At 38.3% G+C, this 24,571-nt stretch overlaps 2 protein-coding genes across 5 annotated transcripts in view; one reads left to right on the forward strand and one right to left on the reverse strand.

The window, feature by feature from the left end:
• LOC128183109 (E3 ubiquitin-protein ligase TRIM71-like) overlaps positions 1–24,571 on the reverse strand; it is a 116,046-nt gene that overhangs the window by 11,056 nt on the left and 80,419 nt on the right. The window lies entirely within an intron of this gene.
• Positions 1–24,571, forward strand: part of LOC128183101 (midasin-like) — a 94,580-nt gene that overhangs the window by 215 nt on the left and 69,794 nt on the right. For 2 of the 4 annotated variants that reach the window (XM_052851960.1, XM_052851961.1), the window contains exons 2-23: positions 732–797; positions 2,086–2,291; positions 4,854–4,920; positions 5,147–5,274; positions 5,435–5,653; positions 6,771–6,969; positions 7,206–7,412; positions 8,039–8,274; positions 8,607–8,888; positions 9,311–9,488; positions 10,118–10,233; positions 11,696–11,844; positions 13,017–13,077; positions 14,371–14,485; positions 15,051–15,135; positions 15,577–15,689; positions 15,931–16,067; positions 17,128–17,232; positions 18,732–18,993; positions 19,874–20,139; positions 20,521–20,699; positions 21,675–21,766. In XM_052851960.1, the coding sequence (XP_052707920.1) occupies positions 735–797; positions 2,086–2,291; positions 4,854–4,920; positions 5,147–5,274; positions 5,435–5,653; positions 6,771–6,969; positions 7,206–7,412; positions 8,039–8,274; positions 8,607–8,888; positions 9,311–9,488; positions 10,118–10,233; positions 11,696–11,844; positions 13,017–13,077; positions 14,371–14,485; positions 15,051–15,135; positions 15,577–15,689; positions 15,931–16,067; positions 17,128–17,232; positions 18,732–18,993; positions 19,874–20,139; positions 20,521–20,699; positions 21,675–21,766 (3,465 nt within the window). In that variant the 5' untranslated portion in view covers positions 732–734. Of the gene's footprint in view, positions 1–731; positions 798–2,085; positions 2,292–4,853; positions 4,921–5,146; positions 5,275–5,434; positions 5,654–6,770; positions 6,970–7,205; positions 7,413–8,038; positions 8,275–8,606; positions 8,889–9,310; positions 9,489–9,810; positions 9,846–10,117; positions 10,234–10,402; positions 10,422–11,695; positions 11,845–13,016; positions 13,078–14,370; positions 14,486–15,050; positions 15,136–15,576; positions 15,690–15,930; positions 16,068–17,127; positions 17,233–18,731; positions 18,994–19,873; positions 20,140–20,520; positions 20,700–21,674; positions 21,767–24,571 lie in introns of those variants that run through there. The other 2 variants (XM_052851962.1, XM_052851963.1) reach the window with 2 other exon arrangements.

Below are 24,571 nucleotides of genomic sequence, written 5' to 3' on the forward strand. Positions count from 1 at the left end.
TGTTTACGGTTTTCAATGACGAGACATGACGAGAAATATACTTATATTCGTTAGTTTTATCGGTTTATTTCCACGTATCTTACTTGATGCACAGGGGCTTGTGTAAAAAAAAAACATCTGTAAGAAAAGTGGCACATTAAAGGAAAAATATAAAATACCTCTTTTTAATGTTTTGGTCCTAATATACAACCCCCTGTGCTTGCTGAAGCTCATATATATACATTTTGCTTCATTGCTCAGTTTACACGACATGGTACAATACGCAAGTATAAAACTGTATTTTTTTTCATAGTCATAGAATAGTTTCTGTGCTGGCAAAATGTTTTCCGTGCAACGGTTTCTGTGCTTATTTTGCCCATCGCACGGAGAATAGTTGTCAAAAATCACATATTTTCTATTAGCTGCAGCAGCATAATTGATTTTTGATAGATGGTGTTGCTGTGTACAATAGAGTTCATATTGTCCTCATTGCCAATGCATAAATATATCATTATGGTATAACATTCATTGACATTTAGTACTCAACATATTTTGAGACCAACATATTTTTTAGACCAAAGATTTGGATCACGACTTCAACTCCTTATGCACTTTCTTGATTTACAATTCCCATTTTAAGACAAAAATATATACCGGTACATAAGAAACCCCTCTCCGACATGGTATGATATATAAATGATAAATCATTCACTCCACTTACTTGATACGTTTTCTGATGGACATGTTCACAGGTGATGAAGAAAGCCAGAAGTAGGCCAGAATTGTCCAAACAAGATCAAAGTGATGACCCACAAAAGGCAGGTGTTTTACCTTACTCAGGTGTTTTACTTTACTCACATGTAATGGATAGGTAACTGTAGAGATCGAACTGTTATAAGTGTTATTCGCATGTGAGAAATTTTTGCGAGGTTCATGAGAGTCTCATTGTCACGAATATTTCTTGCCATGGATGAGTATTTACCATACAATTGAAATAAAAATAAAATTGTGGATAAGGCTTGGTCACGAAAATTATTCGCCGCGAACCAGGTCATCTCAGGTAAGTAGCGAAATAAAGTTGTCGCGAATAATAGTTGGTTTTCATTATATCATAACATGTAATACAGCTATGTGGGATTAAACATATAGAATTTTATTATACCTCTGTGAATATTTTCAATGTAAAATTACAAAGAATTAACATGCTATTCTATGTAACAGTGAAGTTGTTTCTGTGCTATCTGTCCATGGTGAATAGTCATAAAAACTATTTAACGACGGCATTTGATTTCCCTTGTTTTTAAACTCAGAACACCTCTAGTGTAATTTAAGTATCTACGTTCAACTCAAAGTCCAATAAATCTAATTTGTTTATCGTCAAGAAAATCTGTATCGCCGAAAAATATTGTTTTCTTCAGAATAATAAAAGACCTATTTACTGATTTGGACAATAGCTCTATAAGACTGAAAATATTTTTGACTTTGTCATAAGTTCTTCTGTAAAACGCAGCCCAGCCATGTTATAATATATGGTGGTGGGTTTATCTTTGATCTGCTTGAGTAATAGTACCGATACCATTGATACCATCATATTCTTTTTGCGGTTCCTAGAGTTTAGATCGAGTAGAAATGTGCATGTATTACAGGGGTCTCTTACCAGACAGTTCATATTCATCTCTCTAACCCCACTGTTAATCTTTCACAGGCTTGCAGCGATTTTTTAAAGGCCCTAATACAGCTGATATTTGGCAATTTCATTTCCCCTTTCACAAATTAGTGGGGGTTTTTTCCAAATAGAAGATGGATCTTCCCAATTGAAATCATGAAAATTGTTGACATGAAACTTTCATGTAGGAATTAACAAAACACCAAAAGAAACTGAAAGTAGATTCGGCAAAAACAATGTGGTCCTGACAGCAGCATGTTACAATGCTAAATATTTATTATAATCTGCAAAAGTAGTCATTTTCCCCAATTTATCAGAAAATGTCCAAAACTGATGCTGATATTTCCCATTTCAAATGGGGGATGATGGTGGGGGGATGGTACAAAAAACAATCTTTTGCTTGTTCTTTGTAGTAATCTGGTATTTTTATTGGTTTACAGGTTCTTCTTCAAGTGGGTCAATTGTTGACGGCCCCAGATCAAGCCGAGAGAATTTGCCAGGTGTGCAGAAGGAATATTCTTGATCTCGTGTACCGAGCCAAAGATGTAGTCAATGAGATACGGGATGAGATATCTCGTGGTAGACAAAAGCAGGTTTACTGCATCGCTTTATCTCGAGTTCTTCAACTTTGTCCTTACGTCATAGGGTAAGTAAAGAATGACTTATTTAAGCATGCATGAGTCACATTGAGTCTAAGGATGTTTCTATAGCTAGTTGAGGTTTCTATTGTTCAAAAGTAAGAAATTTTTATCAGATTGAACTAATTATGCACTTTTTTTCCACCCATGAAAAAAAATCTTAATTAAAAGAATTAAAGAATTGATATCATTTATAAATGATTTAAAATAGGATAAAGAGACATAAGATGAAATATCAATCACAACTTACTGAAATACTGTATACAGGGAAATATCGCCCCCATTTTATTTTCACCCCTTTTGCCCTCGTTGCTAACGAGCGAATTTAAAACTGGGCAAATTCCAATGACTCATATTAATTTTCTTTAAACACAACTGTGTCTGGGCAAATTCAAGAAGAGGAGAAACTGTTTTCAAGTGTAGAAGGGCGTAAATTACACTGAGCGAAAATTACCCTTTATACAGTATTCTAATCAGACTTTTTTTTTAAACTAGGCAATGATAGTTTCATCATGGAATGGTATTCTTTTCATTTGAATTTGAAAAAAAAACCCTTGATATGATTTTTTTTTATAGAATGTACTTTTTACAGCAACAAAATCAATGTAACAACAGAATGTAGAGTGGGTAAACACCCCCCCCCCCCCATCTTTGCAGTGAACTTTCAACCATTTTTACACCAAAATCCTTAGAGGACAAGACTAGGCTTGTGCCTCAGAGAAAAAAAATATTGTCCTATTGTCCATAATACATGTATTAATGAGTGCTTATAGGTATTATATGTAACGGCAGCTATCGGTGTATGAGTACTTACAGGTATTATATGTAACGGCAGCTATCGGTGTATGAGTACTTACAGGTATTATATGTAACGGCAGCTATCGGTGTATGAGTACTTACAGGTATTATATGTAACGTCAGCTATCGGTGTATGAGTACTTACAGGTATTATATGTAACGGCAGCTATCGGTGTATGAGTACTTACAGGTATTATATGTAACGGCAGCTATCGGTGTATGAGTACTTACAGGTATTATATGTAACGGCAGCTATCGGTGTATGAGTACTTACAGGTATTATATGTAACGGCAGCTATCGGTGTATGAGTGCTTACAGGTATTATATGTAACGGCAGCTATCGGTGTATGAGTACTTACAGGTATTATATGTAACGGCAGCTATCGGTGTATGAGTACTTACAGGTATTATATGTAACGGCAGCTATCGGTGTATGAGTGCTTACAGGTATTATATGTAACGGCAGCTATCGGTGTATGAGTACTTACAGGTATTATATGTAACGGCAGCTATCGGTGTATGAGTACTTACAGGTATTATATGTAACGGCAGCTATCGGTGTATGAGTACTTACAGGTATTATATGTAACGGCAGCTATCGGTGTATGAGTACTTACAGGTATTATATGTAACGGCAGCTATCGGTGTATGAGTACTTACAGGTATTATATGTAACGGCAGCTATCGGTGTATGAGTACTTACAGGTATTATATGTAACGGCAGCTATCGGTGTATGAGTACTTACAGGTATTATATGTAACGGCAGCTATCGGTGTATGAGTACTTACAGGTATTATATGTAACGGCAGCTATCGGTGTATGAGTACTTACAGGTATTATATGTAACGGCAGCTATCGGTGTATGAGTGCTTACAGGTATTATATGTAACGGCAGCTATCGGTGTATGAGTACTTACAGGTATTATATGTAACGGCAGCTATCGGTGTATGAGTACTTACAGGTATTATATGTAACGGCAGCTATCGGTGTATGAGTACTTACAGGTATTATATGTAACGTCAGCTATCGGTGTATGAGTACTTACAGGTATTATATGTAACGGCAGCTATCGGTGTATGAGTGCTTACAGGTATTATATGTAACGTCAGCTATCGGTGTATGAGTGCTTACAGGTATTATATGTAACGTCAGCTATCGGTGTATGAGTACTTACAGGTATTATATGTAACGGCAGCTATCGGTGTATGAGTACTTACAGGTATTATATGTAACGGCAGCTATCGGTGTATGAGTACTTACAGGTATTATATGTAACGGCAGCTATCGGTGTATGAGTACTTACAGGTATTATATGTAACGGCAGCTATCGGTGTATGAGTGCTTACAGGTATTATATGTAACGTCAGCTATCGGTGTATGAGTACTTACAGGTATTAGAACCATTATTACAAGGCCTTGGACTTTCCGTAGGACGTAGCTATCATTTCTTGCGTCAAAACATGTTAAAAATGATGCTGGATTCAAGTGAAATATGCACCGATTGCGTAGTCTTAGCTCAGAAGCCAGACAAATCGTGTTGATTTCAATGAGCATTCACTGAGTGGGCAGCAATGAAATAGACAGGCATACGTGACATTGCTGTTTGACACAACTACCCAAAGTCCAAGCTCCTGTTATAATGGTACTATATGTAACGTCAGCTATCGGTGTATGAGTACTTACAGGTATTATATGTAACGTCAGCTGTCGGTGTATGAGTACGGTACTTACAGGTATTATATGTAACGTCAGCTATTGGTGTTTTGTAGGTTTGTGGATAGTTACGTTAGATCCTGTGACGGATTCTTCCATGAAAAAAATAACTGGGTGCAGCAGGTTAGTGGCATCTTAAGTCATCAATTATCTTCCCATTCCAGTATATAAAGATCACAGTGCCATCTTAAGTCATCAACTATCTTCCCATTCCAGTATATAAAGATCACAGTGCCATCTTAAGTCATCAATTATCTTCCCATTCCAGTATATCACAGTCTAATCCAAATTGGTTTTAGAAATGGATGAAAGCAAAGAAATATCTGTCTATTTTTTTCTTTGCTTGCAGTTTAGCCTTGAATTGAGTAAAGCAACCTTGACCTTGACTCGCAGTCTTCCCAGCATTCCCTTTGACCTCTCTGCACTTGTGTCGTTTGTGACGGAGGACTCCATCAAACTTGACCCTGAGGCTCTCTGGTAAATAATTAGGAGATAAAATTCAAAGCCTTTGTATAAATTTGAACATATTTTACTTGGAATGAGTATGTTTGTGATTCATAGGTTATATATCTTCACTATCAATAATTCAATGATACTGAGGAAAATCAATTAAAGGCACATATTTTTTTGTGTGTAGGAACATAGTTAGCTCTGTTGGAGAGCTGGTTCGGTTGTCAGGGAAACAGAAGAAATGTCTGTTACAGCTGATCTTGTCGTCAAGGGCGACAGAAACTCAGTCAGAGAATGGGGAATCCCAGAAAAAGAAAAAGAAGAGCAGTAAGCGTGACCGGGGCGGAGGGTCAGGGAGCAGGGGGACAGCACTGGTGAGACACTGCTGGGACAAGGAGCTGGCCAGGTGGGTGTTTGTGTGTGTGTGTGTGTGGGGGGGGGGGGGTAGGGGAGGAGTGTGGGGAGGGGGATGTAAGTGTCAGAGAGAGAGCATTGCAGTATTCAATTCTTTAATGCCTGAGCAATCAATATAGCAGAAGATTTTTCCTGAGGTGTTGGGAACAGCTCAGTGTGTTCTATTGACAGAGGCCAATAGCAGTGTATTGACCGGCGGTACAATATATCCCAGTCTATTGACCGGCGGTGCAATAGATCCCAGTCTGTTGACCGGCGGTCAAATAGATCCCAGTCTATTGACCGGAGGGCTAATAGATCCCTTTCTTTTGACCGTCAGTACATTAGATCCCAGTCTATTGACCTGCGGTCTAATACATTGTAGATCCCAGTCTATTGACCAGAGGGCTAATAGATCCCAGTCTGTTGACCGACGGTCTAATAGATCCCAGTGTATTGACCGACAGCTTAATAGATCCCAGTGTATTGACCGACAGTCTAATAGATCCCAGTGTATTGACTGACAGTCTAATAGATCCCAGTGTATTGACTGACAGTCTTATAGATCCCAGTGTATTGACCGACAGTCTAATAGATCCCAGTGTATTGACCGACAGTCTAATAGATCCCAGTGTATTGACCAGAGGTCTAATTGATCCCAGTGTATTGACGGACAGTCTAATAGATCCCAGTGTATTGACCGACAGTCTAATAGATCCCAGTGTATTGACGGACAGTCTAATAGATCCCAGTGTATTGACCGACAGTCTAATAGATCCCAGTGTATTGACCGACAGTCTAATAGATCCCAGTGTATTGACGGACAGTCTAATAGAGCCCAGTGTATTGACGGACAGTCTAATAGATCCCAGTGTATTGACCGACAGTCTAATAGATCCCAGTGTTTTGACCGGCAATTCAATACTTTGGTTTCCACATAAGAAAAACTGAATACACAATACAAAAAAGATGAATTTCAAAACATTTAGTTTGAATAAAACAACAACATTTTTAGGTAATGTACTTATGGTTGTTTTTTTAAAAAGTATGAAGTAATTATGATAAGTAAACTCAAAATGGTTACTTTAGGCGCAGACTGTTCATACATAAGTTGTTTACCTCTGTCTCAGGGTCTACACGCCACAGGTGCAGGTTCACAACCAATCAGCAATGGCCGCCAGAATAGGTTCCCTCGCCCCACAGAAAGTGATGGCGGCCATGCAGGCCCTGGATTCCGAGGACGAATTACTCCACCCTGGGGTGGTCCGTGTGGCTGGCCTCCTGTTGCCACGGCTCCCTAGATCTCCACAGCGCGACAGTCACTCCATGGTAGGAATATAAGTTGTTTAGGAAAGATGATATAGGTCCCAGACTTTAGGAGTTTGGTGTAATTTTTTTGTTTTGAGACATTAGAAAATGTGAATATTGTGGTACCAGGTGTACAGTACCCATATTTTACAATAGCTTGAATGTTTACTTAGCTCTGTTTATTGCAATAAAAAAAATAAGCATTACAATATAAAAGTAGTCTTTCTGAAGTGTTAACAGAAGTTGAAATGTTGAAGGATTCACCGACTCTTGTCCCTGTTCCCTCAATGATGGCCAATCTACGAAGCCTGACCCTAGCGGTGGCTGCAGGGAGCCCAGTTCTACTGCAAGGCCCAGTGGGCTGTGGGAAGACCAGTCTTGTCCAACACCTGGCCCAGAGGGTGGGCAGGAATCGGGCACCAGAGTTCATGAAAATCCAGCTGGGAGACCAGACAGATAGCAAGGTCAGAGAGAGAGAGAGAGAGAGAGAGAGAGAGAGAGAAAATGTTTACTGAGTATGTTACCTCCATTAATTTACTGCATGTAAACATGTACAGTAAAACACGGTTATAGCGAACACGCTTACAATGAATTGACGCTTACAGCGAAGTGATTTTCATTCCCCATGACTATAAAATATGTTGTAAACTTGACGGATAAAACAAATTACGCTTATAAAGAAGTAAAATCACCCGTCCCTGGCACTTCGTTATAAGCGTGTTTTACTGTTTGTATAATGTAGATGGATGTATTGATGGGTTATCTGACTTCTAATTCATAAACATAAAGAATGATATAAACAAATCCTACTCCATAAACTGTATACAGGGAAATATCTACCCCGGTTTTATTTTTTCGCTCCTCATTGTCAGCAGCAAATTTAAGACAGGGCAAAATTGTTTGCAAGTGAAGAAGGATGAAAATATCATGGGGCTAAAATAACCGTGTATACATTACACCGTACTTGTTACCACTGAGTAAATATACAAATCATGTAACAACATGTAACATAACATTTTTAATTGTTATTATCAATAACTTTGGCCTATATTTAAGTGTTATGTAAGTGTTATATAACTATTATATTCAGGCCCTCCTGGGTACCTACCACTGTACTGAGGTCCCTGGGGAGTTTGTCTGGCGCCCGGGAATCCTGACCCGGGCGGTCACTGAGGGGTGCTGGGCGCTGTTAGAGGACATCGACTACGCCCCAATGGATGTGGTCTCCATTCTCCTGCCCCTCCTAGAGCGGGGGGTGCTATCAATACCAGGTCACGGGGAGAATGTCACTGCCCACCCAGACTTCAGGCTCTTTGCTACCCAGAGGTAAGTAGTGGAGGCATTTTACTGGAAATTAATGATTGTGGGATCAATTTCTATTGTCAGTTAGGTTTCTGATAACAACTCTTTATGTTTGATAATCTATAAAGTTTGCTTATTTAGTGTAAATTACCTCTACAGTTCATTCAAAACTTTTTTCTGCACGTAGTGATGCATTGTCATAGTTGCATATTCATTGACAACTCTCTTAACTTATGTAATATATAAGTTTCACAATTGCTTTTTTGATACAATAAAAGTTGATCTCATGCTTGTTAAACTATGATTTTGAGAAAAGCACACTGTTGAATTTACTAGAGGGCCGTTGTTGTTCATAGGTTGCTGGGGAGCAGCAGTGGCTGGTACAGGCAACAGAGCAGCAGCTCTGTGTTGCTGGAGAAGATGTGGACCAAGGTGAACATCCAGCCCCTGTCCAAGGAGGAGCTGAGGGAGGTCATCAACACCGTATACCCCCCGCTGTGTACCGTCACCGACCGCCTCCTGGATATCTACTTCCTGTTGTCCGCTGGGAAACATGAAATATCCGATGAAGGAGAGGACGCGCAGACGAGTACTGCTGGGAAGTTCTTGTCCAACGAGGGCCGCCTCATCTCTACCAGGTCTCAGAAACGTTTTATCAACAGAGTATTTAATGTTGAGAAGTTTGATGTTTACTGACAGGGATTTAAGTCTTTACAGTAACTGCTATTTAGGGAAAGAAAGGAATCATTTATACACATCAGATCAAAAAGATTATTTATTTATATAGAAAAAAATCTAAAAACTAATAGCCATTTAGGAACTATTTAATTGCAAATTTTTCTAATTAAGTTATTACAAGCAGAGTTATGAAGGAAGATTCAACTTTGCTCTCATTTACAAGCCTTATGTTGAGGTCATTTAAAACTGAATGTTACTTAGACTATGTTGCATCTGCTTTGAATATGTTTTAATTTTGCAATATTGTGAAAGTTTCTCTAAAGTAATTATCTAACAAGTTTTAGAAACAAAACCAAAAAATTGCCTTTTATTTCTTGTGTAGAGATTTAATGAACTGGTGCCGGAGAATTGCGACAGATTTCCAGATCCAGGAAACCTCCACAGCCGGTTTGGTGCTACAGGAAGCTCTCGACTGCTTCACTGCATGTATCCCCAACACACAGAGACGCATCCTTGTGGCTCAAGCCATCGGGGCCAAACTGAACATAACTCAGGACAGGGTAAGATTAACTCAAGCCATCGGGGCCAAACTGAACATAACTCAGGACAAGGTAAGATTAACTCAAGCCATCGGGGCCAAGCTGAACATAACTCAGGACAGGGTAAGATTAACTCAAGCTATCGGTGCAAAACTCAACATAACTCAGGACAGGGTAAGATTAACTCAAGCCATCGGGGCCAAACTGAAAATTATTCAGGACAGGGTAAGATTAACTCAAGCCATCGGGGCCAAACTCAACATAACTCAGGACAGGGTAAGATTAACTCAAGCCATCGGGGCCAAACTCAACATAACTCAGGACAGGGTAAGATTAACTCAAGCCATCGGGGCCAAACTGAACATAACTCAGGACAGGGTAAGATTAAATCAATACAGAGGGTCAGTCTTAACATAAATGAGGACAGGGTCAGAAATAACTCAACATAATGTGAGCAAGGGTAAGAAAAAAAGAAAATAACAGGGGAAAGGAAACGGCAAGACACCCTGTTAGGAAGACACTCACCCTTTTTGTACCGGTCAGTTATGACTCATTGCCTACATGTGTAATTATCCATACATTGATTTCATTCACTGGATCAGATTAATTTGACTTATATTTATTGATATTCATTCTTCCTTTCATTGCAGGCTGAATACTACTGCAGTAAGTACAAGCCCAGTACAGAGATCGGCGTTGAGAGATTCACAGTGGGGCGGGTCAGTCTGGACAGGTGCTTGGTGGACCCCTCCCTCTCTCTCATCAGGTATGTCACTGCTGACACTCTCATAGACAGGTGCTTGGTGGAGCCCTCCCTCTCTCTCACCAGGTATGTCACAGCTTACATGGTCATAGACAGGTGCTTGGTGGACCCCTCCCCTCTCTCTCCAGGTATATCAGTGCTGACACTGTCATAGACAGGTCCTTGGTGGGCCCCTCCCTCTCTCTCATCAGGTATGTCAGTGCTTACACTGTCATAGACAGGTGCTTGGTGGAGCCCTCCCCTCTCTCTCTCCAGGTATATTAGTGCTGACACTGTCTATGACAGGTGCTTGGTAGACCCCTCCCCCTCTCTCACCAGGTATGTCAGTGCTGACACTGTCATAGACAGGTCTTTGGTGGACCCCTTCCTCTCTCTCTCCCCAGGTACTTGTACATGTATGTCACTTCTACATATACACAGTTTTCAGGTAATTATTACAGAAAAAAGTCACAGACTCGGTCTGTCACTCATCTAATTCATCATTGTTTCAACTGTTGTAGACCAAGTTTCGAGTTAGAATTTCTTAAATTAGGCAGAAAATGGCTTACATTGAATGTGAGATTTTTGTGTGGAATGTTGGGTTAGTTTAAGTTGTTTTGGTACATGTTAAGTCAGGATTGTGTAGCTGGGACACAGCATGTGCAAGTTATGGCAGACTTACATGTATATGTATGTGAGTAGGTTAAGAAAGTATCAGCGATACATGGAATCAGTTTAGTGAAGATAAAAGTAGTTCAGTGTGAGTTGAACGGTCAACCAGACTAGTGCTGTGAGACTAGTATCAAGGTTACATGTTCAAGTTGAGTAAAAGTTGTAGAAAAGGGCAAGGTTGTTTGTGAGGTCGGAGATGAATAATGCAGAGATCAGCAGGGCTGATTAGATGTACATGTACCAAGAAATAGTGATCTTGCTCTGTCAAGGCCTGACAATTTGTGAATCAGTGTCCGCTTATTTAACACAAAGCACATTCAAGTGGATGTAGAGGAGTTACATCTATTGCTGTTAGACTAACCATTTTCCACAATCATTCAATGCCAATAAATGCTCTGTATTTTAACATTGGGTTACTTTACTTCAGACTAACAACTCTCCCCAATCATTCCATGCCAATAAATGTTCTGTATTTTAACATTGGGTTAACAACTCTCCACAATCATTCAGTGCCAATAAATGTTCTGTATTTTAACATTGGGTTACTTTGCTTCAGACTAACAACTCTCCCCAATCATTCCATGCCAATAAATGTTCTGTATTTTAACATTGGGTTAACAACTCTCCACAATCATTCAGTGCCAATAAATGTTCTGTATTTTAACATTGGGTTACTTTACTTCAGACTAACAACTCTCCCCAATCATTCCATGCCAATAAATGTTCTGTATTTTAACATTGGGTTAACAACTCTCCACAATCAGTCAGTGCCAATAAATGTTCTGTATTTTAACATTGAGTTACTTTATTTCAGGTCCAGGAGCACATTCTCTTTCACCAGGCAAGCCTCGGCTCTACTGGAGCGTGTTGCTATGGCAGTGAAGGAAAACGAGCCTGTTCTATTGGTTGGTGAGACAGGGACCGGAAAAACGTCCAGCGTACAGTTCCTGGCCCAGCAGCTAGGTAAGGAAATCTAGGATGCGAATAGGGGGTGTTTTCTGTCTGATCTAAGACGAGCAAGGGAAGTTGTGATGTGTCTGCTCTGACAAGTGGAGACAAAATTGATAAAGTAGTGACTGTCAGTATAATTTTTTGTATGTTTACCATAAGAATATCTGGAGGAAAATTCAAAAACCCCTTTTATACAAGCATATATTTCAACACATTGCCCAGAGTTTATGTATATGACTCTATTATAACTGTTGGTGCTCAGGTGAGCGATGTGACCCATGGGCCTTGTGTATGAAAAATGTCAGTTTTGAGGCCTGTTTGTGCCCAAAACAGTCTCATTTTTTTTCCATACAAAAGAGTTTAAAACATACTGTATAACAGGTAATTTTTACTGCTGTGATTTTTTACGAATTTGTCTTAAAATGGGGCGATTTGAATTTTTACGCGTAATATTTTTACGAATTGGACATGTCCGTAAAAATTAAAATCATTCGGGTAAAAGGGGGTGAAAACCCACATACAAATCAGAAAATCGTTTTTCTGTTAACGAGTCCTTAATTACCGGTATTATGATTGTGTTTATTCAGTGAATAATATTCATAGTTATTGACTGAGTGATTGAAATCTAACGTGGCATTATACGTAGTTTTAAAAAATACTCAAGACTAAATAGAAAGATCTGAACTGTAATCACCACGTGACCAAAAAACGCTCAAATATACGTACATGTACAGCCGTCAGGGACTGAGCTGAAGTCATGAACATAACTGTCATACGTACGGTTGCTCTGTTTTTTTTTACTTCTGTGAAAATTTACGCGTTTAATTTTTATGGATTTATAAAACTCGTAAAAAATAGTAAAAATTAGCAGCACGTAAAAAATACCCGTTATACGGTATATCATAATTAAGCTATTTCACATGTTTCATTAAGGATTTGTTTATTACTCGAGACGATCTGATGACACAGGATAAAAGGACAATATCGGTCAGTCACGGGAATTTTCCTGACGAAGCGATGTCACAAAAATGGTTTTAATTTGTAATTGTGTTTTAAATGTATAACTTGTTATGAGAGCAGGCTGGTTTGTGTTGGAGACAATACATGTACAAAAACGCAAATTATCTGTGAAAAAATTGACGTGTATTACATGTACAAGTTGAGATCTATGGCTTGGTTTCTAGGTCAAAAGCTGCGCGTGATCAACATGAACCAACAGAGTGACAGCTCGGACCTTCTGGGAGGGTAAGTCAGACTGTGTAGGGAAGGGGGGGAGGGGCAAGGTCTTGGACAGGAAAGAACAATTATAACTTATACACTGCATGAGGACTTTCTGTTATCTTCAAGTTGATCTTTCATAATAATTTAATTCTGGTTGTAACACGCTTTCTGATTGGCTTAAAAATATTATTTTATATCGTATAAAGAATGTTGCCTATGTCATAGTTAGACTAACGTCAAAAACGTATCATTAGGCCTGTTTGAATTTTGTACATTTTTACGTCATTTTAAAGGTCAAATGACCGTTTTTATCTACAATGAAGAGTAAAAAAATTAAATTATAAGCAATGAATTCAATATTTATTAGTTTAATATGATATGAAATGGTTTGAAACAGTTTACGCTTTTTTATAAACTGCTTCACGGTTTATAAACCGTAAACTGCCCCCACCATTTTATATCGTATAAAACAAATAAATATTGAATTCATTCCTTAAATCATTCTTAGCAAGACGCAAGCATATTTTTACAATGAAATACTGTAGATTCCTTATTTTAGGCGAGTACTTTTTACAGTGATAAACTGTAGATTCCTTATTTTAGGCGAGTACTTTTTACAGTGATAAACTGTAGATTCCTTATTTTACACGAATACTTTATTCCGCGATTCAACCATTTTCCATCAAACCACGAGGACAAAATCGTGAAGGCTGAAATTTTATCATAGTTTCATGTAGATTTAAAAATTTTTAAAAACAATTGAGTAATGCCCATCTGATCTACCTTCAAGTTTTAGAAATTATTTTTTAACCATAACCTATCATTTAGTAAAGACATGGGGTATATTTGTTTGGTCGATAGGACAGCTGCAAGAGTAATGCTCGTTTGCAGTATGGAGATCTCCGGTAGATCTTCATTGTCTACTTTCCAATTAGCAGGTAGATGCTGGAGATATCTTGGTCCAGTTCTGGAGGTAACAAACGAATACACCCGTACTTTATCTTTGACATTTCAAGATTTCCTACATCTTAATACAAGTTAAAAAGCTATAATTCTTAAAAAGATTGATCCTTATTAAACGCGAGGAATTATTATCCTCGCAAAATCGCATGAAGCACATCTCGCGTATTTTAAAACCTTGCTATTATTTTTCAGACAAATGTAAACTATTTGGAATTACGATGAAAATTTCGGTGTTCGTGATTTTATATTCTTGTTATTTGATGCAAAACCGTTAAATCGCAGAATTAAGTACTTGCGTAAAATAAGGAATCTACAGTATTATTATTAATAAGCATTGTGTACTTTTGTTTACAGGTTTAAGCCCATGGACCTGAAGATTATTGTTAAACCAGTGAAGGAGGAGTTTGAGAATCTGTTCTGTACAACCTTCTCTGCCGCAGAAAACGCCAAGTTCTTGAGTCACATACAGGTACTAACTGTAAAAATAACTGTAGTTGTCATCCAACTAAGTTTGGATTGTTTTGCCAGAGATCATTATATTAATAAGGTCAATTTTTATCAATCAAAGCCATATGCTTGTTAATGTATATTTGCATATTTATAAAATATGTTCAAATCAAAGTCCTCTGAAAAGCTTTTATCTTCTTTTCCATGATTTAAGTGGAGCTTTTTGAGATGTTCACTATCTCAATGATTTCTCCATTGTTAGGCCATCGTTTAAAAAATGTTTGTTTGGAATTGCCGCCTTCGGGTTTTTAGACCTAGGAGGGAGGGGGGGAATTTTTTTTATTTTTTTTTCAAACTTGAAGTTAAACTAATTAAAAATTGGTAAAAATAAAAAATCTCCAAATGTATAAATTAAAAAAGTGCTTTATTTTTGTTAATAAAATTTTATTAGCGGGGGAAATTTCAATGAGGCGGAAGGCAATTCCAATCAAATGATAGTTTTATTTTTGGCCTTTTTTAAGAGTTTAAAAGAAATAGTGAATAGTTTGTATGTGAAGAGACCTCATTGACTGTCTTGTTTCCATCAGGAGAATTACAGCAGGAGTACCTGGAACACCCTTTTCACCCTAATGGAACATTCCATTGAACCAGCGCTAAAACGAGGCAAAGCTGGTCAGTACTCTAGATTATCTCAGTATTCTTCTGGATGAACAGAATATATGATAATAAATAAATTTTTGAAACCAAATTCAATATCAAAGCTATTTTGAAAGATCTGTGTTATGTCTCTGATGGAAAAAGGAACCTAGACAAGTAATATTCCTCAGACTTATTTTTGAGGGACTTTTTTGAAATATTCAAAATTTTTAGATATAGGGATGTTATATTGTGGAAATAAATTTTCTGAAATGAATTGCAATTATTTAAATAACACTGATAGTGTGTCAACTCAAAATACACAGAGAAGTAGCTAGGGGATTCCATGAAATCCACAATTTTTATTTCCCATAAAATATAATGTTTTTTCAGTCTTAATTGCTAATCATTGAATGCAGAACCCCTGATGTCTGCAGTGTCCATTTTCTAATTCTTTCCTCTCTTCAACTGTAACAGGAAAAATTCAGCTGGAGCTGTACGACAAATGGAAAACTCTGAAAACCAGAGTGAAGCAGCTCAAGCTCCAAGTGAAGAGATCGGAGAACGCCCTGACATTCTCATTTATTGAAGTACATGTGTAGCTAGTTTTGTACGGATTACTTGACGTGTGATTGCATCAAAATACTCTCAGAATTCAATTTATTGAAGTTATTAATTAAAAATGAAAACTTATGAATAAGATTTAGGTACTGACCTTTATGTTTTTGACTGAAGTTATAAAGTAAAGAGATTTCCTTTGTTGAAGAATAAACATGATAAAGACACTTAAGTACTTTCAGTACTTTGATTAAAGTACTTGTTTTCACTCAGGGCACCTTGATCAGGGCCCTGAAGAAAGGAGACTGGGTGTTACTGGACGAGATCAATCTGGCAGCGGCGGAAACCCTGGAGTGTCTGAGTGGACTCCTAGAGAGTACCACAGGCTCAATAGTACTAACAGAGAGAGGGTGAGTATACCACAGGCTCAATAGTACTAACAGAGAGAGGGTGAGTATACCACAGGCTCAATAGTACTAATAGAGAGAGGGTGAGTATACCACAGGCTCAATAGTACTAACAGAGAGAGGGTGAGTATACCACAGGCTCAATAGTACTAACAGAGAGAGGGTGAGTATACCACAGGCTCAATAGTACTAACAGAGAGAGGGTGAGTATACCACAGGCTCAAAAGTACTGACTGAGAGAGGGTGAGTATACCACAGGCTCAATAGTACTAACAGAGAGAGGGTGAGTATACCACAGGCTCAAAAGTACTGACTGAGAGAGGGTGAGTATACCACAGGCTCAATAGTACTAACAGAGAGAGGGTGAGTATACCACATGCTCAATAGTACTGACAGAGAAAAGGTGGGTGAGTCTACCACAGGTTCAATAGTACTGGCCAAGAGAGGGTTGAGTATACTACAGGCTCAACAGTACTGACAGAGAAAAGGTGGGTCTACCTTGGGTGAAGACTTACAACAAGCTCTACCAGTACATGTATTACAGAGACTTACGACCAGCTCTACCTGTAACATAGACTTACGACCAGCTCTACCTGTAACATAGGCTTATGACCAGCTCTACCTGTAACATAGACTTATGACCAGCGCTACCTGTAACATACACTTACGAGCAGCTCTACCTGTAACATAGGCTTATGACCAGCTCTACCTGTAACAGAGACTTACGACCAGCTCTACCTGTAACATAGACTTACGACCAGCTCTACCTTTTACATAGACTTACGACCAGCTCTACCTGTAACATAGACTTACGACCAGCTCTACCTGTAACAGAGACTTATGACCAGCTCTACCTGTAACATAGACTTATGACCAGCTCTACCTTTTACATAGACTTACGACCAGCTCTACCTGTAACATAGACCTACGACCAGCTCTACCTGTAACATAGACTTACAACCAGCTCTACCTGTAACATATACTTACGACCAGCTCTACTTGAATATATTAGAGACTGTACTTGTATTACAGAGACTTACAATCAGCTCTCCTTGTATTACAGAGACATCACCCCTATAGAAAGACATAAGAACTTCCGTATCTTTGCCTGTATGAACCCAGCCACAGATGTTGGCAAGAAAGACCTGCCCACCGGAGTCAGAAATAGGTCAGTCAGCCAGAAATAGGACACTTAAATATAGATAGATCTTTCAGTTGTTTAGTCAGTCAGACAAAAATAAAATGTGGATCTCTAGGCCAGTCTGACATATTGTTATACAGCAATGTCATATACGTGTACCCTACTTAAATAAACTTACAAACTTGCATTATGGGGATCAAACAGAAAATGCAGTTCTTAATTTTATGAAACAATCTATGCTTTAAGTGTCGTATAAGATGGGTTATGATTATTAATTGGCAAGGAAAGGAGTGTAGACTGAGGTGTTTACATTTTTAAATTAAGAGGAAGTGTAGACTGAGGTGTTTACATTATAAGAGGAAGTGAAGATTGGGGTGTTTACATTGTAAGAGGAAGTGTAGACTGGGGTGTTTACATTGTAAGAGGAAGTGTAGACTGGGGTGTTTACATTGTAAGAGGAAGTGTAGACTGGAGTGTTTACATTGTAAGAGGAAGTGCACACTCACTGTCAGATAAATTGTATATTTTTCATATTTACAGATTTTTATGTGGTAGTATCGTTTTTAGCTCACCTGAGCTGAAAGCTCAAGTGAGCTATTCTGATCACATTTTGTCCGTCGTCCGTCTGTCCGTCTGTAAACTTTTTACATTTTGAACTTCTTCTCTAAAACCGCTTATCCAATTTCAACCAAATTTGGCACAAAGCATCCTTATGGGAGGGCAAATATAAATTGCAAAAGTAAAAGTCCCATCTGTATTCAAAGCGGAGAAAACCTTGCGGGGATAAAGTAATTATCGCTATTCCTAAGAATATCACAGCAGAAAATTATCCTGGTTTGTATGCGAAGTAAATAACAGTCATTTAATTATAATAGAGAAGACAAATAAAATTTTTGAATGTTTTTAATTTGAGGAATTGAGCACATTGAGGTACAATTTTCTTCTTCACATCTATACATGTAGGATTTTTTAAATAAAAAACAATATATAACTATTATATATTTTTTAAAAATACAATAACTAGTAAGAAGTTGATGAAAAAAATGTACCTATATGCTCTCATATATTTTGATCGCTTTACAAAGTGGGGGGGGGGGGGGGGGCAAAACCAAAATATAGGGAATTGGAAGTTAACAACTTAACAGTGTGCCCCTACCAAATGTTTAGTTTTATATCTTGCGTAGGATTTTCTTATTCTGGTAAAAAATAGTATTTCATGAAGGTACAATGTCAAAGATTACGTGTATACAAAAATAAGTGTAAAATTCGAATACTTAACAATATTTATTTTTTGTTATTCTACCGAGGGACCATATGGCACAATATCTTTTGAAGCCCATTGTTGCTTAGGTGAGCGATGTGGCCCCATGGGCCTCTTGTTGAGGATTTAACAAGTTTTGTGTATTTATTTCTCAAAGATTTACCTTCAATAGTTTTGTATTTTAAAAATGTCTTGAAGATTTCCCAAGTTTCAATTTTTTATAATGATGATTTACAGAGTTTAAGAAGTTTGTTTTTTGTTTAAGATTTACAGAGTTTTACGTGGACGAGTTAGAGGAGGAACAGGACCTGAGTACCCTGGTCAGCGACTACCTCTCCCCCCTCTCCCTGACCCCGCCCCATATACAGGGGGTCGTCAAGTTCTACCTGGCGGTCAAGCGAGCGTCCACGGACCGACTGACGGACGGGACTGGACACAAGCCACACTTCAGTCTGAGGACCCTGTGTCGGGCCCTCAGATACGCCGCCTCCAACCCATGCGGTCAGGTGTCACGGTCCCTGTATGAGGTGAGAGAGCCAAAGGTGTGTTCAGTAGAGCAGGTGCTAAGGAGCACATGCCAAAATTTCCTATGTACCAGTCCAGTAATACTTTTGTGAGTGCTCCGGAGCACCCGCTCTGCTGAAAAAGCCTCTGGTAATTCGACAGGTGTGTACAATGGGGCTTCAGTAATTGGTCCCCAATAATACTAGTAACAGCAATTCATTTTACATTTAGTTTTAGATATTATTTAATTTGGGTATGATCAAGCAATTTTCGACAGAGTTATGCTCCTTGGACTTAGTAAAATTCTACTTATTTGCAGTTTCTGTTCATTTTCCTTGCAGAGGTTGCACATATTGAAATGAAATTTGGTATACAGATTTATTATGATAATATCTAGGTCAAGTTCAATTTTGGGTATGATCATGCAATTTATGACAGAGTTTTGCCTCTTGAACTTCAAAAGATTCCACTTATTTGCTGTGTTTCCGTTCATTTTCTTCGCAGTGGTAGCACGTATTGAATTTTTTTTATACAGATTTATTATGATAATATCTAGGTCAAGTATGGGTACGATTGACCAATGGTAGACAGACTTATGCCCCTTGGACTTAGAAAAGTTCCACTTATTTGCAGTTTCAGTTCATTTTTTCATGGATATTTTCAAGGGAGGGGGGTATAAGTGTTTCACAAACATCTCATGTTTATACAGAGCTCATTATTTAATTTCATGGAGATTAATATTGTAATATTAGACTAAGTAAGAAAATGGCCATTACTTTCCAACCCTCTTAATGAAGCTCCACCGTGTAATACATGTACTTATCATTTCTACAAAATTCAAAGAAGAAAATTATATATTAAGACTCTGACTAAGACTTTCATCTAGAACATGTAATTCTTCAGGGATTCTGTCTGAGTTTCCTGACCCAGTTAGACCGTGCGTCCCACCCGCTGGTCCAGAACCTGGTGTCCCAGCACATTGTGGGCCGGTCAAACATTAAGTCTCTACTGAAGCAGGGCATACGTGAGCCTCCCGAGGGTGGCTGTCTGCAGTTTGAGGGGTACTGGGTGCCGCAGGGGAGGGAGACCCCCAGTGTGCCCAGTAACTACATCCTGACCCCCTCGGTCCGCGCTAACCTCAGGGATCTAGCCCGAGTAGTGTCAGCAGGGTAAGTTTGAACATTTTTATATTACTCAACTCAGTTCTCAACTCAAATTCGTAATAAAAGAGTGCAATAAGTTGAGTTCAGTATTTAGATTCGAGGACGAGTATTGACTTGAGGAAAGTCGGCAATGGTGGGACAGTTCTTAAATCTTGGTTTGAGCCTTGTTACAAATGTGAATTGGATCTTAGTCCCATAATCAGTGATCCCCCCCATACCTCTGTCTGAATTGACAAAAGTCGATTAAGATTCAAGTTTGCATTGAAATCTGTAAATTATATTAATTTTTTAAACAGTTAATTACGCTTGTAATCAGTAGATTATGTTTTCAATCCGATGATTAATATATTTTTATTGTCTTGGTTATTTTTCTTGTTGATGATATAGGAGACACCCAGTGTTGCTGCAAGGAGAGACATCGGTAGGGAAGACGAGCCTGGTCACATGGCTGGCCCGGTGCAGCGGTAATACGTGTGTCCGCGTCAACAACCACGAACACACAGACCTTCAGGAGTACGTGGGGTGCTACTCCGCCGACCAAACCGGACAACTCGTGTTCAGAGAGGGTCAGTATCTAACTTTGGAAAAATGTCTGATATTGTAAACTGTAAATTGCATATTACATTTAGCCTGATAAATATTTGGCTGAAACCGATTTTTTAGATGTATAGATCTCAATAAAGACATAAATCTGCAATTTTTTAAATTAATTGATGACTACATTCAGTAAAAAAAATGCTAATTAATGTAATATTCAGCCAAATGTTTTATGTTTACAGTACGACTTGTACAAAGAACATGGTAAATAGAGATATGGTATTAGAAATAAGGATGAGGGTTCACAGTGAAACTTATAACTAGGTCACAAATTGGATAGGTTTTCAAATGTACATTCTTGTTTTCTTTTAGTAACATTTCATCATCTAAAGCATGAAGATGTATATAATTTGTTACAAAAGACTTTCAGAACAACATTAAGTCATTGTGAAAAGTATTGAATGAGGTAATTTCAGTAGGTCTCTTCTTGGCAGACTTTTTGAAAGTGAGGAATCGATAACTTGTCTGACTTGTTCATTTAATTGCCAGATGTCCTGGAGGGTATGAGCTGTAAATTTGATACCTATTTTCTTCCTCGTTCCTCTCCCCTGAAAATGAATATATTTTCTTGACTAATTTATTGGAAAATAAAAGATTTTTAGGATTGGTGCGTTTGTTACAAACTGCATTTAATATTCATTCAACATACAAACTAACGACTGTCACAATACAAAAAAACTATTTAAAAACAGTTCAATACATGTATTAGTAAATCTCAAAAAACATGTTTGGGTGAGGGCAGGTAGGGCAAACCAAAGACACAATCTGTAATGCTTTGTAACGAAAGTCACATTGAGCAAACACCCGCGTGGTAAATCTATTCATACTGGATTCAAAAGTGCTTGTACATGAAATAACCAGTCTTGAACTAAACCAAATATTATGGAAACTATTGGAAATTAATGAAGTTAAAAACGTAAAGAAAAAAATTGAATCTATTTCAGGGGTCCTTGTGGAAGCTATGAGAAAGGGACACTGGATCATACTTGATGAACTCAATCTGGCTCCAACAGATGTCTTAGAGGCCCTCAACAGGGTAATGTCTACAATACTTCAATCTGCCTATAGGTCTAAGAGGCCCTCAACAGGGTAATGTCTACAATACTTAAATCTGCTCATTGGTCTAAGAGGCCCCCAACAGGGGAATTTTTGGAATATTCCATTCTGAATTATATTCCCATTCTGGTTTTAGGTCTTAAAGCCCCTTAACAGGGTTATGTCTAGAATACTTCAATCTGCTCATAGGTCTAAGTGGCCCCAAAAAGGGTATTGTTTAGAATTCTCCATTCTGTAATAGGTCTAATAGGCCCACAACAGGATAATGTTTGGAATATTCCATTTTGGTCATAGGTCTAAAAGGCCCTCAACAGGGCAATGTCTGGATTACTTCAATCTGCTCATAGATCTAAGAGGTCCTCAACAGAGTAATGTCTAGATTACTCTATTCTAGCCGAAGGTCTAAGAGGCCCCAAACAGGATAATGTATAGAATACTTTTAATAATCTGCTCATAGATCTAAGAGGTCCTCAACAGGGTAATGTCTAGATTACTCTATTCTAGCCGAAGGTCTAAGAAGCCCCAAACAGGGCAATGTTTAGATTACTTCTAAGAGGCCCTCAACAGGGCAATTGTTAATATTCTGTTACATGTAATTATCTAAGAGAGATAACTCTGTAAGTCTAAATATGATAAGAGCTCTCCTACAAAAGGAGGCTGAGTTGCAGTGTACTGTGTTACCTGATGTGCACATGGCATTGGAATAAAATGTGGAAGTCAGTGTGTGTATCCTGAATTTTATTAGCGTTAACAAGTGGTAGCAGAGCGTGAACCTAACTTTTAGAGTGAAGTGTAAGTCAGAAAACTGTGTTAGAGAAAGTTTATGAAGTGGATTGAGTGACATTCTTGAAAAAAAAAAATAGAGGGAAAATATCCAATATGGCAACCAAGATAAACCCACCAGTGTTCAATTCCAAATCGAAGCCTTATGAACTATACAAACATGAATTATTGGCCTGGAGTGAAATAACAGAGCTTGCAAAAGAGAAGAAAGGTATTGCTATTGCACTTACTTTACCTGAAGAAGATGAAACCAAAATTCGAGAGAAAGTTTTTGAACAAATCAAGCTTGAAGATCTAAAAAAGGAAAGTGGATTCAAAACACTACTTGAATTTCTGGATAAACATCTTGCTAAAGACGACCTAGCTGATAGTTTGGAAAAGTTTGAAGAGTTCGAGGACCTCAAAAGAAGTGAAGGACAATCAATGAATGAATTCATTGCAATATTTGACAGTAAGTACAGAAAAATTGAGAAAAAGAAAATGACACTACCATCAGAAATATTAGCATTTAAACTGTTAAGGAAAGCTAACATCACAAAGGAACAGAAAATGCTAGTTTTGACTGGGATGAATTACGAAAACAAAGCAACGTTATATGAAGAAGCAAAAAAGTCCCTGAAGAAATTCATGGGTGAGGGTGGTCACACTCCGTGTGACAGTAAGAGCATAAAACTAGAACCCGCCTTTTTAGCAGAAAATGAGGAGGCCCTATTGGCTGCAGGTTATGTACGACGAGGAGGCAACAGCGGATATCGTAGAAGTGGCAGGTTCAACAGTAGAGGAGGAGGAAGAGGTTTAGGATTTTTCTCATCACAACGAGGAACTAAAAATCTCAACCCACAAGGTGCTGATGGAAAAATTCTGACTTGTAGATCTTGTGGATCTTTTCGACATCTTGTAGCTAAATGTCCAGATAGTTGGGAAAACCTGTCAAAAGTACACATAACAGAGGAAGAACCGTCAGTAGAACATGCTGTTTTGTTCACTGGATTCCATAAAAATGAAGTAAGCCTACTTGGAACAGAGGCACGGAACTGTGCTGTTCTTGATAGTGCTTGCAGTAGCACTGTTTGTGGAAAAACATGGTTAGAGAGTTACCTAAGCTCACTGAAGGAGAGTGAACGTGAGGAAATTGTGAGGCGTGAAGGACATAAAATTTTTAAGTTCGGAGGTGGAACAAGATTAAAATCTGAAGGAGAGTATGAACTACCCATGTGCTTAGTTGGTAAACCTGTTATTGTCAAAACAGATGTAGTTGATTCAGACATCCCCTTACTTCTTTCTAGAACGACAATGAAAAAAGCAGGAGTAAAATTGGATTTGGAGAAGGACACTGCTGTTATTTTGGGACAAGATGTTTCACTTAATCTAACCACATCTGGCCATTATTGTATACCAGTGGACAAATCAGAGACTTTACCTGTAGAGGAGGTGAACTCGGTGAAACTGGAAGAATTGGAACCTGAGAAAAGAAAGGCAGCTCTCTTGAAACTTCATAGACAGTTTGCACACCCCCCTAAAAAGAGACTTGCAGCTTTGTTAAAAGATGCAGGAGCATGGATGGAAGAATTTGAGGAGCAATTGTTGGAGATTGAACAAAAATGTGATCTTTGTAAAGTTTATGCTAAAACACCACCAAGACCAATAGTTTCAATGCCCATGGCAAAGGAATTCAATGAAAAAGTTGCGATGGACCTCAAACAATACAAGGGACGCTGGATATTGCATATGATAGATATGTGGTCTAGATATACAGTTTCTGTCTTCATACAACGAAAAAGACCAAGTGATGTCATTGACGCTATGATGAAGTACTGGGTAGGAGTTTTTGGAGTAATGGGAGCTATTATGTCGGACAACGGTGGAGAATTCAGTTCAGATGAAATGCGAGAAATAGCATCCATCCTCAATATTCGATTATGTACGACAGCAGGAATGAGCCCGTACCAAAATGGACTTTGTGAACGCGTTCATGCAGTAACAGACATGATGCTTACTAAAC

Source organism: Crassostrea angulata, chromosome 5 (assembly GCF_025612915.1).
Source record: "Crassostrea angulata isolate pt1a10 chromosome 5, ASM2561291v2, whole genome shotgun sequence".
NCBI classification, from domain to species: Eukaryota; Metazoa; Mollusca; class Bivalvia; order Ostreida; family Ostreidae; genus Magallana; species Magallana angulata.